This window comes from Pseudopipra pipra, chromosome 18 (genome assembly GCF_036250125.1).
Source record: "Pseudopipra pipra isolate bDixPip1 chromosome 18, bDixPip1.hap1, whole genome shotgun sequence".
NCBI lineage: Eukaryota > Metazoa > Chordata > Aves > Passeriformes > Pipridae > Pseudopipra > Pseudopipra pipra.
Genome location: NC_087566.1, coordinates 8,341,435 through 8,355,951, shown reverse-complemented (window position 1 = coordinate 8,355,951; position 14,517 = coordinate 8,341,435). Strand labels below are relative to the sequence as shown.

The window sequence follows — 14,517 nt, the reverse complement described above, 5'->3', positions numbered from 1 at the left end:
CCTTCTGCTTAAAGGTCCATTCAGACAATGAAGTCACCCTCACTCAGAGCAAGCCTGACAGTTGGGCATTGTTTGGGTGAAAACAGTCCCCTTTAGTGAAATCAATGCTTCTGCAATGAGGGTGACAGACACAGACTCTGCCAAATCAGAGCCCTCCTGAATAGCTTAATTTACTGACTTGTTCTTGTTAAACAATTGAGAATTGGTCCATGGAGAAGAACACAAAAAAGGACAGACAATGTGGGCTGTATTTTGAGGCTGGACCAGTCCAAGCCAAGGAAAAACAGGATTTCAAACCACCCGGTGGTACTGTTTCTGGAATAATGATGTTCACCCGTGCACCTCTACCTTTATCCTGAACTGGAGGCTTGGCCCTGTTTCTGCTGAGGGTGAGAATAAGGGATGTGCAGCATAACAAGGGCCACCGGGATTGAGGGACAACCTCAGCCCTGGAGAGCTTGCTCTTATTATTCCATGGAGCTGTTGATCATGCAGGAAGATGCAGGAGCTTCTCCTGGCCCCAGCAGGACCCTCAGGCTCCGGTGCCTTCCCAGCATCATTCTGCCCTCGGCTGTGATTTTTCTTATCAAACACCACATTCTGCTCCCTGCCATGAAAATAATTTCCAATTAAATGCCTTCTCAGAGCCTATCTGACTGGGAATTAGCCTGGTACTTGGTGACTGGATTGTTAGCTCATCAAAGTCTCTGGGATAAGGGGACGTGCTGCCTTGGGAGCAACGTGCTGGCTGAGGATTTTGCTCGTGGCTTTGAACTCACCGCAGCCCTGCAAACTGGGACACGGGTGCCCTTTGCTCACCTTCAGTACTTCTCTGTTCTCCTTTAACCCACAGCTGAGTAAGCAACTCCAGGGCTACAAAACACAGATTCCTGTGCTCCAGCCCTCCAGGGATCCCAGCGTTTGAGTCCCTGGGAAGGAGCTGGCCACGTGCTCCAGCTTACAGGGAACAGATTATCACGGCCCTTGTGACTCAGTACATGGATCCCATGTGCTTCCCTGCATGGAAGGGAGAGAAGCAGGCATGAAGCCTCAATTTGGCCCCTAATCAGCTGCCTAACTGGTCTCAGTCTCCAGGGACCTTCCCCAGGCTGGCAGTGCCAACCACTGCTCTCTCCTGACAGTGGGCACCTTGAGGGGGTCTGGATGCTGAGGGGGACAACAGTGGTGTGTGGTGATTGTTGCCTCTTCATGAGCAGAACAGATAAAATCCAAGAAGCTCAGAAAGCTGGATGTGGAGCTGGGAAGGATGGGGAGGGAACAGCAGCTGTGACCCCAAAGTGCTGCTGGGGATGGTGAACCCCTGGATGTTCCTGTTGGAACAAAAGGCTTCCAAGTGCCAGGTTATGGGTCAGTTCAAACACTGGAAAGAGGAGAACTGGTAAAATGACAGTTTCTTCTTGCTGTGGACATGAAGTCAGAGAGATATCAGAGCATGTGGTTCAGGGCTGATTTTGGGGCATGGAAACTCCTTTGGTCCATGTAGTGTGGGGTCCCAGCAACTCCTTCCTCCATCCTTCTTAGTGATCCTTGGAGCACCATCCACACTCCATTGTGATGATGCTGCTATGGCAACCAGGCAGTGATTGTTCCACAGGGCATGGGGCAGTGCAGGGCACAGGATGGGCCTGGGACCTGTTCCCTTCTAGGTTCTCACCTCTCCTAAGCTTCCTACTGGAAACAGAAGTTGATCTTTGGGAATACACAACTCCACTATGGTTCTGTCTCCTGGCTGGAGAGGAGCTGCAGTACCCTGGGGGGGCTGAGCAGTGTTGTGAGGTTCAAGGGGACCCAGAGGGCTGCAGTGTGGCTGCTGGGGACCAGCTTTGGGATAAGGGATGTGGGGTCCACTCTAGAGCCCTCCCTGGCAGCAGCGGGATGGGGGGGTGAATCCAGGTGTTCTTCAGGAATTCTGCCCGCTGGCACAGGGTGGGGGGGGACTGACCTCACCGGAATTTCTATGGAAACCCAGGTACTGAACGGGGTGGAATAGCTCAAACCATCTGTTCCTCCCCTACTTGTAAACTCGATCATTTCACGATGACATCACTAAAAATGCTCTCCTTTTATTCCTCTCGCAGCCATCTGTGATGGTTTCCTCCTGTGCCAAACACGCGAGCGGGTGCTGAGGGATGGGCAGGAGGACACAACCACCCCATTACTCCTGTTTCATTTTTTCCCTTGGAAAGCGATCCTGTCCCTGTGGAGTCTCCCTTGTTCCTTTCCTGAGGCGTCTACAGAGTAACTGGCAGAGTTAGACAGGAAAAATGAAGAGCTCAAAGGTGAAAATGAAGCACAAACTAAAGCTGAACTTTGCAGGGACTGCAGAAGATCTGCCATAGGGATCATACCTGTTGGAATACAAGTCCAGCAGTGGGGAACCAGCCTTGCTTCTGCCAGCAAGATGCTGGGTTGCAGTGGGGCTGCTTCTACCTGCCCTCCTGTACCAGGGATGAGGCCACGGCACGATATTTGGGTGTTGAGAGGGGCAGATTTGGGCAATATGAGTCAGCTGAGGACACAGGTGGTGGTGGATCTAATTGCCACAGCTTCAGTGCTCACTGTTGGGCAGGTTCTCAGTAGAAGTCACCTTCCCCCATCCAGAGATGGGAGCACTCCTGCTCCATTCGTGGGCAAGGTCACCTGGCTTCCCTCAAGACCACAGCACGAGTGGGTTTGGTTCTGACTCACGTGGTCCTTGCAGTCTGATAAAACAGGTGACAGCCTGCAATCCCCTGCCCTGCCCGGTGGTGGAGGTCTGTTCTCTGCCCAGGAACTGAGGTTTCAGGTGGTGATGAGTATCTCAGGTGCCAGAGAAGAGCTGGGGCTGGTGATGCCATTCACTCACTCCCCCATGTCCGGCCCTGCCAGCTGCCAGTGCTGCTTGTGTTTGCTCAAGTGACCAAACCCTCCCTCTCTGTGACAGCAGAGGAAACCCTCCAAGAGCCAGGACCTTTCGGAACTCTCTGAGCATGAGAAGGACAGAAGGGCTAAAATGGAGATCAGGCACCTGCAGACACAGTATCATCACGCAGCGTGCAATAGGAAATTTTATGATGCTGAAATCTGGAGGCAAATCCAGGCTCAGCAGTGAGTACAGATCCACAGGCCACACTGTGCTTGGGAAGCAACTCCATGAGTTGCAGAATCACACAAGGGTTTGGGTTGGAAGGGACCTTAAGGCTCATCCAGTTCCCCACTGTGCCATTTTGCACTAGACCAGGTTGCTCCAAACCCCATCCAAGCTGGCCTTGGACACTTCCAGGGATGGGGCAGCCACAGCTTCTCTGGGCAAACTGTGCCATCCTCATTCTTAGAACTTCCTCCTAAATCTAATCTAAATTTCTCCTCTTTCAGTTTAAAACCATTCACTCTTGTCTTATCACTATCTGACTGTGTAAAAAGTTGTTCTCTCTTTTTTATAAAGAGATGATGGGGACCAGAGTGGTGAGATGGGGAGGGGTAAGGACCTGCCCTGGCCTTGCAGATGGGATGTGCTAAATGTTATTTGTCATTCCATTTTTACAGAAAAACAATAGATGATCTGAAGCAAGAACACAGACATGTGTCACTAATGCTGAGCCAGATCTATTCACCAAACAATGTGATGATAGAAAACCGAAATCGTGTAAAGGTCGAAACCCTTTTTCAGATCAAAAATCAGAATGCTGCCCTGATCAAAGAGAGAAAAGCCCAGATAGCTGACCTGGGCAAGCAGGTAAGGGCATTTGGACCATTCCCTGGCTGAAACTCCTCAATGTAAAACACATTTAATTCAGGCCTTGAAATATTCCTCCTGGCAAATGACACATGACAATGACAAGTGGGTAGAGCCAGGCTCCCATTCAAGTCAGCAGTGCTGACTGGAAAAGTAAGGTCAGACTCTAAAACTGGTTATCCCACCAGTGCTTGCAGCCCCTCTGGGATGGCATATCCCTGCCTGGGGTCACACAACATCCCTCTGCTTCTCCCTTCACTTTTTTTATTGTCCTGAAAAAGGCAAAAATGGAATGTTTGCACTGCCTGACGTGACAAATAGAGGAGCAGCAGCACCTAAGGGATGTCCCATTCCTTCTCCTGAGGACATCCTGGTTGGATCCGGGCAGCAGTGGGGTGGGAGGCCAAGGAAAACGTGGGGCTATGGAAGTGACAGATCCCTTCAGCCTTCTGCTTTGAGCCAGCTGCCCATGATGGAAGACAGGGAACATGCTTGGATAGTTTGCAGTTGCTGCAGGTGCTGCAGAGCTTTCCCAACAGGGTCAGCTTTCAGTCAGGGATCTCTTGGCTCAGTCATATCTCCCTGACCTGCCCCCTGCTTTGCTGTTCCCCAACTCCTTCATTCTTCCCGTGGATTTATTTGCTCTGACAGCTTCCCACCTCTGGCAAAATTTTCCTCTGCTGATTTCCAGGGAGAACCCCATGGATCCCTGCCTGGCCAGCACAATACCCCAACCAAAACCCATCCTCGTTGCCTCTCCCACCCCACAGAGTGCTGCTGTGCTGTGCTCAACACCTGCTGGAGTTCCCTCCAGAGGCAGCTGCATTTCCTTCATGACACGAAAATAAACCCATTCCTAGTCACAGTTTTTGTTTCTGCATGTGCAGGATGGGATCCTTTGGGATTAAAGCTGCTTCTATAACTGTGAGCTCATTAATGACATTATTGCTGCAGTTCAGGTCAACAGAGGGTATTTTCTTTGGCTGTGTGTTCTGACTAGAGTCCAGAAGGCAGGGGTGGAGATTATACTGCCTCTTTTTTTTTCCCCTCTGTGTATGTGCAGGTGCTAGAGCTGGAAAGAGAGATTACAAAGCAAAGAGAGATAACAGCGAAGGCATTGGAAGCAAGGAATCACAAACGGCTGCAGGAGAAGGTCGATGGACTGGAATTCCGCCTAAACCAAGTAAGCAAACATTTTGGAGACCTTTGTGGGGCCACAGAGGGGCCTGGGACCTTCTTGGTCAGGACAAAGCACAGCGGTGCAAATTTCTGTGGTTGACACAAGCTGCAGAAAGCACCTGTCTGATTCCACTGGCCTGACTGCTCCCAGAATATCTCAAAGGCTCCTTCAAGCTTGGTGACCCAAAAGCAGGGTTTGTGCTATGCCAAGAAGCCTGAAGGTCTGCACCTGTTTAGTGATCAAACCAAGCTGCCTGCAGCCACCTTACCTTGGACAACACCAGCTCCAGGTCCCTGCTGTGATTGCCCTGGTCTTCTGTTGCCTTTCCTCTCTTGGGGAGGAGGACAGTGCAGGGCCAACTTCAAATCTCTTGGGCTGTGTTTGTCCCTGCCCTAGTCAAGGTCTTCCAGAAGAGACCTGAGCCCCTCAATCTCCCACTGGTTCCAAATCTTTTGCTCCACTCTCCCCAGGCCACTGTGCGTTACAACACCATCCTGACCCGGAATAACGAGCTCCGGGAGGAGACCCGAAGCCTGACAATCCAGAAAGCCGTTTTTGACAACTACTACTGGAAGTATGACAGGCAGCTGACTCAGCAGAATAGACTGTTGAACTCTGCTGTTGAACTCGCCACAGAAGACTACGAGCAGTGGTACGTGACCCTGCCAGCCCTGAGGGGAAAACTTGGTGCTGACGGGCAATGCCAGCGACGAGTATTGATGTTAAGAGACCAACTGCTCTCATCCAGAGCTGGGTGCTTAGGGTTGGGTGCCTGGTCAGTGCAGGGAGATTGGTACCTCCAGGGTGTTTTATTCCACCGATCCCAGATGTTTCTCAGGATGGAGTGAATTGCCCCATGGAGGTGTCTCTTCCTTCTGAGTCCCACCTGAGTTGGGCACGATGCTCGAGTGCCAAACCCCACCAAGAGCTGTGTTTGTTTGCTGCTGGCCTTGGACTAACACCACTACATCCAGATGAGAGCCAGGAACAGGCACAGCATCACGGGGCCTTTGCTAGATCAGGCACAGGGATCCATGGGAATGGCCAGGAACACAAAGCAGGGAGTGACTGCTGCTCTCTGTGCGCAGGATGGAGTATCTCTCGAAGATCTCGGACATTAGGGAAGCACGCATCAGAGACACCATCCAGTTCAACATCAAGATGCTGGACCTGAAGTGTGCCCTTCAGCAGGAGATCAGACTGAAAAATTTCTTTGTCACCAAATGTACAGATCTCTCTGAATTGAAGGAAAAGGCCAAACAGAGAGAAGGTATCAGAGGAGGGAGGATGTGTGTAACTGGGACCACAAACCCAAAGTCCACAGAGTTGGCGGGGGACTGGTTATGGTGGTTTATAGCACCTCTGCCCTGCCTGCAGGCTCCCTAACCCAACCTTCACCCTACAAGGGAAAAGGCTAAACAGTGATAACTGAGTGAGACCACCCAGCACCGAGTGCCTTGGGGTGCCCTTGGGAACCTGCTCCTCTTGCAGCCATGGCTGCCTTTGTCATGTTTGGGGTTGGTTTGGGTTACAAGGGACCTTAAAGCCCATCTCATTCCACCCTCTGCCATGGTCAGGGACATCTTCCACCAGCCTAGGTTGCTCCAAGCCCCGTCCAACCTGTCTTGAACACTTCCAGGAAAGAGGCATCCACAGCTTCTCTGGGCAACCTGTACCAGGGCCTCCCCACTCTCACAGGGAAGAATTTCTTCCTAACATCTAATCTAATCTAAAATAATCTAATCTAATGTACTTATTTTATCCTCCTGGTAAGGCGTCCCACTGTGTTTGCTCCATTCCCTTGAGAATATTGAGCTCCCTTCTTAGTTTCTGTGTAAAATAAAGGCACTCTCTGCCCCTCTGGGGAGCACCACACCAAACCCCACAGCACTGCAGGGAGGGACAACTGGGGCTCTCTGTCTCTCTCAGCTTTGAAGGCAGCTGAGTGGGCAAAGCAGAGCCAGGCAGAGAGTTATGAGGTGGCTTACAAGCGCCTGCTGGAGCTGTCGGATGGAGAGATCGAGCAGCTCTTGGATGAGTTCGTGGAAAAGAACAGGAGATTCTTCATCCTCTTCGCCTATGCCATTAGGCTGAACGTCCGGAATGAGGGCATGAGACAGAGGATCAAGGCCATCCAGGTCTGTTCCAGGCTCTTCATGTCTCCCCTTTCCATGCAGTGCTTTTGGCCTGGGGTGGGTTTGTCCTCTCCCGAGTGTCCGGCATCACTGCCCACACCAAAGCCTGGCTCACAGGCACACGGGTGGGATTTGGGGGATGCGAAGGAGTAGCCAAAAATGCAATTCCCAGCGCTGTGTTGTCAGAACTAAACGTGTCTCAATGCTGCCACCGTGTACCCAGGAAAAATACTGCAGTATCCAGGACAGCCAAGAGCTTCCTTGAAGTGTGTGGCACTGGCTGGAATGAAAAGTGGGGTCATCCATCCCCTGCCCTCCTGGCCTAGGGACAGCGGTCCCCAGAGGAGTCCAGAGGGATGTCCCTGATCCCAGGGCAGAGGGGTGTCCCCAGCCTCTGTTTGACATGTCTGGTGGGCATTCCATCAGCACCCCTTCCATGTGCTTGTGTTTACACAGGATGATATGACAGCCACCATGCAGGAGCGGGAAGAGGAGGAGACAACCCGGTTTCATGTCATGCAGGAGCTGGAGGTATGGCAGCCATGAATTCCCTCTGGAAGGGCTGCAGATCCCTCTCTGTCCCGGCACTTGTCCCAGGGAGTCTGGTCCTGTCAGCGCTGCTCTGGCAAGTGGCTGGAGAGGTGTGGGCAGAAAAGGGCCCTGCAAAGGTTTTGGCAGCTCCCAGTGCATGGTGAGAGGGTGACAGTGGGGCTCCTGCCAGCCCTGGTCTGGCATGGGGAGTTTGGAATCCCCTTCACAGACCTTCTTCCCTGCAGGGATGGGAGCATCCCACAGCCTCTCCTGGGATGTCTTCTTTAGTTCGTATTTAGAGAGTACTGTGTGGGTGGCCAAGCACTGGATCAGACTGTCCACAGAGTGTGTGGAGTCTCCCTCACTGGATATATTCCAGAACCACCTGGATGCAATCCTGTGTGATGTGCTCTAGGATGAGCAGGAAGGTTGGACCAGATGACCCACTGTGGTCCCTTCCAACCTGACCCATTCTGTGATTCTGTGACTGTCTCCAATGTCCAGATTGAAACTGGGCAGCACCGGGGTGGTGGGATCAGTGAGGAGCTGGTGTGACACCTGCCAAAACCTTTGTTGATAGGCAAAATTAACAGAAACCATTGAGGAAGCCAACAAGTATGAAGCCAAATGCAAAGAGAGCAGCAAACTCCTGGGACAGCTTCAATCCCGCATAGAGACCCTCTTGAAAGACATTGACTGTGACACCACAAAGATAGTGAAGCCGCTCGGGAGCAGCTTGCTGCCACTTTTTGGTAGGCCTGCCTTCCCACACCACACGGCCTGAGCTGTGTGTGTCCACTACCCTCTGTGTTTTAATTGAGCTGGTTTTTTCCCTCTGCCCCATCAGGCAGGGTGTCCCCAGGGTGAATTTGCAGCACCAAATTCCCAGTGAATTCAGGAGCCAACTCAGCTGTATAAACATCCCAGTGGACCCCCAAAACCCTCATCTTGTCTCTGGGCATTGTAGAGAGGTGGGGGTCAGCCTCTACTCCGAGGCAGTTGGCAACAGGACAAGGGGAATTGCATGAAGGGAGGTTCAGGCTGGATATTAGGAAAAATTTCTTCACTGTCAGAGTGGTCAAGTGTTGAAACAGACTCCCCAGGGAACCATCCTTGAAGTGTTCCAAAAACAAGTGAATGTGGCACTTTGTGATATGGTTTAGTAGGCATGGGGGTATTCAGTTGAAGGTTAGACTTGATGATTTTGGACGTCTTTTCCAACCTTAGTGATTCTGTGATTCTATGATTCCATGACCTAGCCTTGGTCTCTTGCCCCTGGGGAGTCAGGCTGCCCACTGACGCTGCCTCGGGGAAGCCAATGGATCCCCTGCTCTGCAAAGGCCAGGGGTGGGTTTGGGCAGGGTCCTGGTGCAGGATCTCGGTGCAGGGACCCTGTGGGATGCTGCTCCTTCCCACCCAGGTCCTGTGGAGGAGAAGGTCGATGAGTTCCTGGTGCTGGAGTCCCTCCTGCGCTACACGTCAGTCGACCGCGCGCACCGGTCGCAGTCCTTCATCAGCCCCATGAGCGGAAACTCGGGGCTCCTCTGGGTGATGGATCGGAACAAGCTCTGCCCGCCGCCCCCCGACCCGGACAGCACCGACCCCGGCACTGGTGAGCACGGGAGGAGGGAGGGAAGGGCTGTGGCTGGGCAAGAGCTGTTCCCCAATTCCCCCGTGGCCAACCCCTGCATCCTCACACACACCTCCACACACATCCTCCCCAGTCAATCCAACCAGCCCATCCTGCCCCACTGGGTGTATAAAGCTCGTGATACCATGGGGTGGCCATTCTCTTGGGCAGTGGAAGAGCCACTGGACAAGGACCAGCTGCGTCAGATGGTTATCAAGAGGCACGAGGAGGAGGCGGCCAAGCCCCCCAGCACGGGCAAGAAGAGGAGGAGATCCCCATCAAAGAGCCCAGCACGGGCGAAGTAAAGAAGCGGTTTCATTCTTGAACTTCTGCGTCCTGGACATCATTGAATCTTCCCTCTCTGGAAGGAGCCCAACGCCTTCCACAGCCTGCAAAAGCTCACGATGTAGTATTTTGGCCAGGCTTCACCCACTGCTGACAGACCCACAGCCATGGTCAGGATCAGCTGCTCTATGTCAGGGTGACATCCTTGTCACACAGCCCAGTGTGCTTCCCGCAGCTGGGTTTGGGGACCACAGTCCTGCTCCTGCACCGTGCCTGCCTGAGGGGCCCGGGATGCAGGGGGGTGACTGTGCTTGCAGGGTGTTCCCTGCCAGGCTGGTAACTCTCTGCTGCCTAAAGTAAATCTGAGCTCAGTGCTGGTCCTGGGCTGACGCGACCGGATGGGATGGCCAGAGCCCAGTGTGGAATGGGCTGTGGGGTGGGAGTGGGGAGACAGCAAGGCAGAGGGATTCAAGGGCACATGAGGGTGACGTGCAGTAGGGCTGGGAGTCTGGGGGCAGTGGGGTCTGGGAGGGGTCCTGTGGGGCACAGACGCACCGTGCAGACACACCACACGTGCCCAAGCACTGCTCATACCAGCGGGTGCATCCTCTTGCCAAAAGGCAGTTTAATGTGGATGCCATTCCTGTGCCAAATTCCCAGGCACATGCCTCTCCAGGGGAAGAGGAAAGGGAAACCCCGTGTGATCTGGGGAGAGGTGATTTCCCAGTGGCAGCCCCAGCCCTGAGCGTGGGCTAGTCCTTCTCTTCGCCGTGCGTGATGACATGGACCAGGTTCTTGTAATCCAGGTTGCCCGACATGTCTGGAGGGAAGGCTGCAAACATCTGGTCGATCTGCCAGGGAAGAGCCAGGTTGAAAATGTGGCACAGAAGGGGTTTGGGACCAGGGCTGGGAGAAGGGATGGGGTCTGTTGGGATGAATGGCACAGGAGGCTGGTAGAGGGTGGGAAGCAGCTCATACCTCTTCCTGGGAAAACCTCTCGCCCTGCGTCATCAGCATTTCTTTGATGCTGCAAACAAGAGAGTGTGGTAAGCACTGGGGAGGTCTTGGTGGGGACACCCCCTCCTAACCCCCTGCCCCAGATACCCTTGCACTCACTAGGCAGATTTCAGGCCTTTTCCCTCTGGATCAAACACCTTGAATGCGTTCAGGATCGTCTCCTCCGGGTCGGCACCTGCGGGTGACAGAGCCATGGCCATTGGAGGTGGCAAAGCAGGAATCCTCCTGCTTCCCCCAGCTTTCGTAGGGGGAAGCAGGGTCCCTGCAGGAATGCTGACCCTGCAACTAGACACTTGAGTGCAGGGGGTGGCACGTAAAGGAGCGGACGCAGGGCGGTGGTGTGAGCACAAAGCAGGCTGTGTCGCCACCGCTCCGGCATCCAGCATTTATCTAATCTTTGGAGTGTATTTATAGAGCTCCAGGCTCAGCCCTTGGGGCCCTGTAGCCTCCTGGAGATCTGCAGGAGGCTGCATTCCTTGGGTAAAGTACATGATACAGGGTGCAGCTGGATGGGACAATGGGTCAGAGTGTGGCTGGTAGCCAGGGTGGCCATTGGTGCCACTGCTGGTGTCAGAACGCTCAGAGGTACTACAAGAACTCCTGTCCCCCCCTTCCTGTGGGGACAGCAGCATCACAGCTGTTTGGGTTTTGTAAATGGCTGGGGAAACTGAGGCACAGAGACCATGTCATACCCCCCCAACGGGTATGAGATGGAGTGAGATCCGGACCCTTCAAAGATTCTTTCTCACCTGGAAGGGTTTGGAATCCCAGGAGCTGGGTGGCTTGCCCAGGTGGGACAGGATGTTGGTGACGGTGTGGGTGCCCACCAACCCCCCCCCAGCTCCCTGGGTGCCCACTGACCACCCCTCCAGCTCCCCAAACTCACCCTTGAGTTTCTCCCCAAACATGGTGAGGAACACGGTGAAGTTGATCGGACCAGGGGCCTCCTTTATCATCTCATCGATCTCCTCATTTTTCACATTCAGGCGCCCTGGGGAGAGCCGTGTTGGAACAATTCCATATCCATGTTTGGCTGCTCTGCTCTATGTGCTGGGGGCTAAAACACACCGTGGGATCCTTCCTGTGGGGGATTTCCCCCCACCCGAGGGAAGCAGCACATCCCTGGGGAGCCACCTCTGACAAGGAACAGCAGTAGCAGGAGCGAGGTGGGGGAACCATCTCCAGCTCTGGTTCCTCGGGCTCCAGGATCACAGAAAAGAGTGATGCTGTGCTGCTTCCTTCCCTCACTGCCCCAAGGATCAGTCTGCTTCAGCCCTCCTCAGGAGGTGTTTTGGGTCAAAACCACCACCATTGGGGTTTCCTCTGGTCTCCAGTGCCAGAAGGTAATGGGACTGAGTGCCTCCATCCTTTTTCCTGGGGCTGGGTTGTCCCTGGGACTCCCTGGCCCCATTGCTGATTCATGGTGACCTCCCTGATGGGAGAGCCAAGCTCACAACATCACAGTCTCTCCCAGATCCTGTAAATCCCCTTAATGCCTGCACACCCCGGGATGCCGTGGGATGGGCACAGCCAGGTGCTTCTAAGCATGGGAAAAGGCATTTGGCTCAGTGTAATCCAGGAGCTGGCTCTAGTACTGATGGGATAAACCAGCGCTGCTGTGGGAGCTGCTCTGGGTCACCCCTGTGGAATCTCACGGGCTAACAGGCCTGGGTTTGGATCAGGAGGGTTTTGGCAAAACGGGAGATCCAGTTAATGATGGGGGCTTGGTTACTTGGGGGGTCCCCCCTCGTTTATCACTTAATAGGTGTAATGTTGGTAAAGCTGTTGGGGAGGGGAGGGTGCTGAACAGGGGCTCACCGAGGGCAGCAAATGTGTCTCTCAGATCCGCCTTGTCGATGAAGCCATCCCGGTTCTGATCCATGATGGTGAATGCCTGGAAGCACAGGAGGAGGGAGCACAAGGGAGAGGGAGAATTGTTGGCCTTTGCAAAGGCTTTAGTGCTCGCCTCCTCCTCCCTTCAACTTGGATGGGACAAGGGCCCTTTGAACCCTCCCAGGGTGGGGCTCTGGGAGTCCTCACCCAGTGAGGGAGCAAAAACCCACCCTAATCCCTAATCCAGCAGCAATCCTGGTCCTTGCAGCCTCAGGCGGTGGCAGACCAATGACAGAAGCCAGCCTGAATCATCAGCTCCCCAGCTGGGTCCGGTTATCCCTGGAACTGAAATCTACACAGGACCAAGTGCCTGCTGTGCAGAGGGTAAGAGCTCCTGGCACTGCAGGTGGGAGTTAGCTGGGAGATGTGCTCCGGCTCTCCGGGATGCTGCCGGCTGCTCTGTGGGGTGCAGGTTCCTTGGAAGCTCGGGGGCAGTGCCATATTTAACAACGTCACTGAGCTGTTATTCTCACTTTTAAAATAAAGCGACCCAAAAACCGGGTGTGCTGCCTCTTGCTGAGAACCAGCTGTCCCTGATCCGAGAGCACCAAGGAAAGAGCTGAAGGTCATATCACATCAAGGACCCTCAGTCCTTCCCACCAAACCCACCTACCTCTTTGAATTCCTGGATCTGGGCCTGCTCGAACATGGAGAAGACATTGGAGTTAGCACCTTCAATCCTCTTCTTGGCTTTCTTGGGTGCCTGCAGGGGTTCAAGGATGTATCATTAACTCACTGGCTTTTTTTGGGGTGGAATAAAAGCATGAATTTGCCCTTAGTTGTGACTCCTTCGTGGTAGCTCTGGGCTGGGACTCTCTTCCCTGGGGGCTTGCTGCTTTCCCCCTGCAGCTCTGGGATATGGAGGGGCATTAAGATTCCTGCTTAAATTACAGCTCCTGGTGAATTTAGCCAAATACGTTCAAGGAAAGATGAGGCGGGAAATCACTTCTCCCAGTCACAGGTGAAAGGCTTGGCACCAGGGCGAGATATCCCTTTTGGAACCCCGGCTTTGGGAGTGGTGCTGAGGCTGCACAAGGGCTGTAGTCATTAGGTGCTTCCTCACCCTGCTGTGCACTTATTAAAGTATTTGCTTAATAAAAAATTCTGCCTTCTCCTGCACTGAGGCTTGAAACAACCAGAAACGGCTCAATGTGTGTTGTAAAGAAGAGTGAAGGACAGAGCCCCTCACTGTCCCACCCTGCCCATCATCCCTCATTCCAGTGTCTGCTCCAGCAGCCGTTCCCTCTTACTGGAGGGGTCTGCCAGGAGGAGGGAGAGCAGGAGGGCTCTGGGGGACACAACCGCCCTTCCTCTCGCTGCATGGAGGAAGGGAAAGGAGCAAAATGGCATTTGGAGCCCCAAAAGGTCTGTCCCAGTTAGAAAGCTCTGCTAGCACAGGATACACCTCTCTGTTCCCTATGGGGTGCTGCTGATCCAGCCAGATGCTTCTCAGTTTGCTCACCCCCTTTCCAGGGCAGGAGGGACCCTTGACCCTCAGATCCCTGTTGCCTCCATCACTCCCTTCCCATTCAATCTATCCTGGTGGAAAATCTAGTGGATTTTCTCTCTCCCCACTGGAGCTTTGGGCTCTCAGTACTCACCATGGCCTTGCAGGGCTGCCGATGTCGCAGTGAGGGGTGTCCTGGAGGCAGTCGCTCACTCCCCCCGGCTCAAACAATAAATACACCCCCCTCTGGGTTAAAAATAGCCCCATGCCCACTTTTGGCTGTAATAGGTGAGTTGGCCGCCCCCAACCCTGTTGTCTCTGCCTTTCTCTGGCCCTCCCTCTCTCTAATCTGGAATAGCAGCTTGTTGTTGTCACCGGCTGACGTGACATGTGAGCCCTGGAGGGTTTCAAGGTTAACCAAGTGCCAGGCGGCCCCCGGCTCCCACCCTGGGGATGCTGACCCCGGACTGCACGGGAGCAGCCCCACCTGCCTTTGTCACTCGGGCTGGGGCTGGGCTTGTCCCCTCTGTTGGGACATGCAGGGAGGGCCTGGCCCCAGGGGACTCCCAGCTACAATCCTGCAAGCGTTGTGGAGTTTTCCCTCAGTCCTGCCAGGCATCTTTGGGATGCTTGGTGCCCCACTGCAGCATTGGCATGGCAAAG

The 14,517-nt window shown here is 53.9% G+C and overlaps 2 protein-coding genes across 5 annotated transcripts; one reads left to right on the top strand and one right to left on the bottom strand.

The window, feature by feature from the left end:
- Positions 1–1,581: 1,581 nt before the first annotated feature.
- CCDC63 (coiled-coil domain containing 63) lies at positions 1,582–9,538 on the top strand. Of its 4 annotated transcripts, none has more exons than XM_064675008.1 (12): positions 1,582–1,667; positions 2,208–2,300; positions 2,948–3,108; positions 3,547–3,736; positions 4,800–4,919; positions 5,387–5,568; positions 6,005–6,186; positions 6,846–7,054; positions 7,508–7,582; positions 8,163–8,334; positions 9,003–9,194; positions 9,384–9,538. In XM_064675008.1, exons 2-12 carry the CDS (start codon positions 2,286–2,288, stop codon positions 9,515–9,517), a joined length of 1,632 nt encoding a protein of 543 aa, XP_064531078.1. In that variant the 5' UTR covers positions 1,582–1,667; positions 2,208–2,285; the 3' UTR covers positions 9,518–9,538. The 4 variants fall into 4 exon arrangements, with proteins under 4 accessions (XP_064531078.1, XP_064531075.1, XP_064531074.1 ...); XM_064675005.1 differs by having other exon boundaries at positions 2,945–3,108; XM_064675004.1 differs by having other exon boundaries at positions 1,606–1,667; positions 2,100–2,300; positions 2,945–3,108.
- Positions 9,539–10,102: 564 nt separating this feature from the next.
- MYL2 (myosin light chain 2) lies at positions 10,103–14,179 on the bottom strand. Its single transcript, XM_064675009.1, has 7 exons — positions 14,009–14,179; positions 13,021–13,110; positions 12,333–12,408; positions 11,401–11,505; positions 10,614–10,689; positions 10,476–10,524; positions 10,103–10,348 (listed from the first exon to the last, which is right to left on the bottom strand). The coding sequence occupies exons 1-7, from the start codon at positions 14,009–14,011 to the stop codon at positions 10,250–10,252; spliced, it is 498 nt and encodes a 165-aa protein (XP_064531079.1). The 5' UTR covers positions 14,012–14,179; the 3' UTR covers positions 10,103–10,249.
- Positions 14,180–14,517: the final 338 nt, after the last annotated feature.

Bases quoted from the DNA above. Each gene is read 5' to 3' on its own strand.
- CCDC63 (XM_064675005.1), top strand. The intron at 3,109-3,546 runs GTGAGTACAGAT...CCATTTTTACAG, and splicing joins AGGCAAATCCAGGCTCAGCA to AAAAACAATAGATGATCTGA. The intron at 4,920-5,386 runs GTAAGCAAACAT...CACTCTCCCCAG, and splicing joins TGGAATTCCGCCTAAACCAA to GCCACTGTGCGTTACAACAC.
- MYL2 (XM_064675009.1), bottom strand. The intron at 10,690-11,400 runs GTGAGTTTGGGG...TGTCACCCGCAG, and splicing joins GTTTGGGGAGAAACTCAAGG to GTGCCGACCCGGAGGAGACG. The intron at 10,349-10,475 runs GTATGAGCTGCT...CTTCCCTGGCAG, and splicing joins AGAGGTTTTCCCAGGAAGAG to ATCGACCAGATGTTTGCAGC.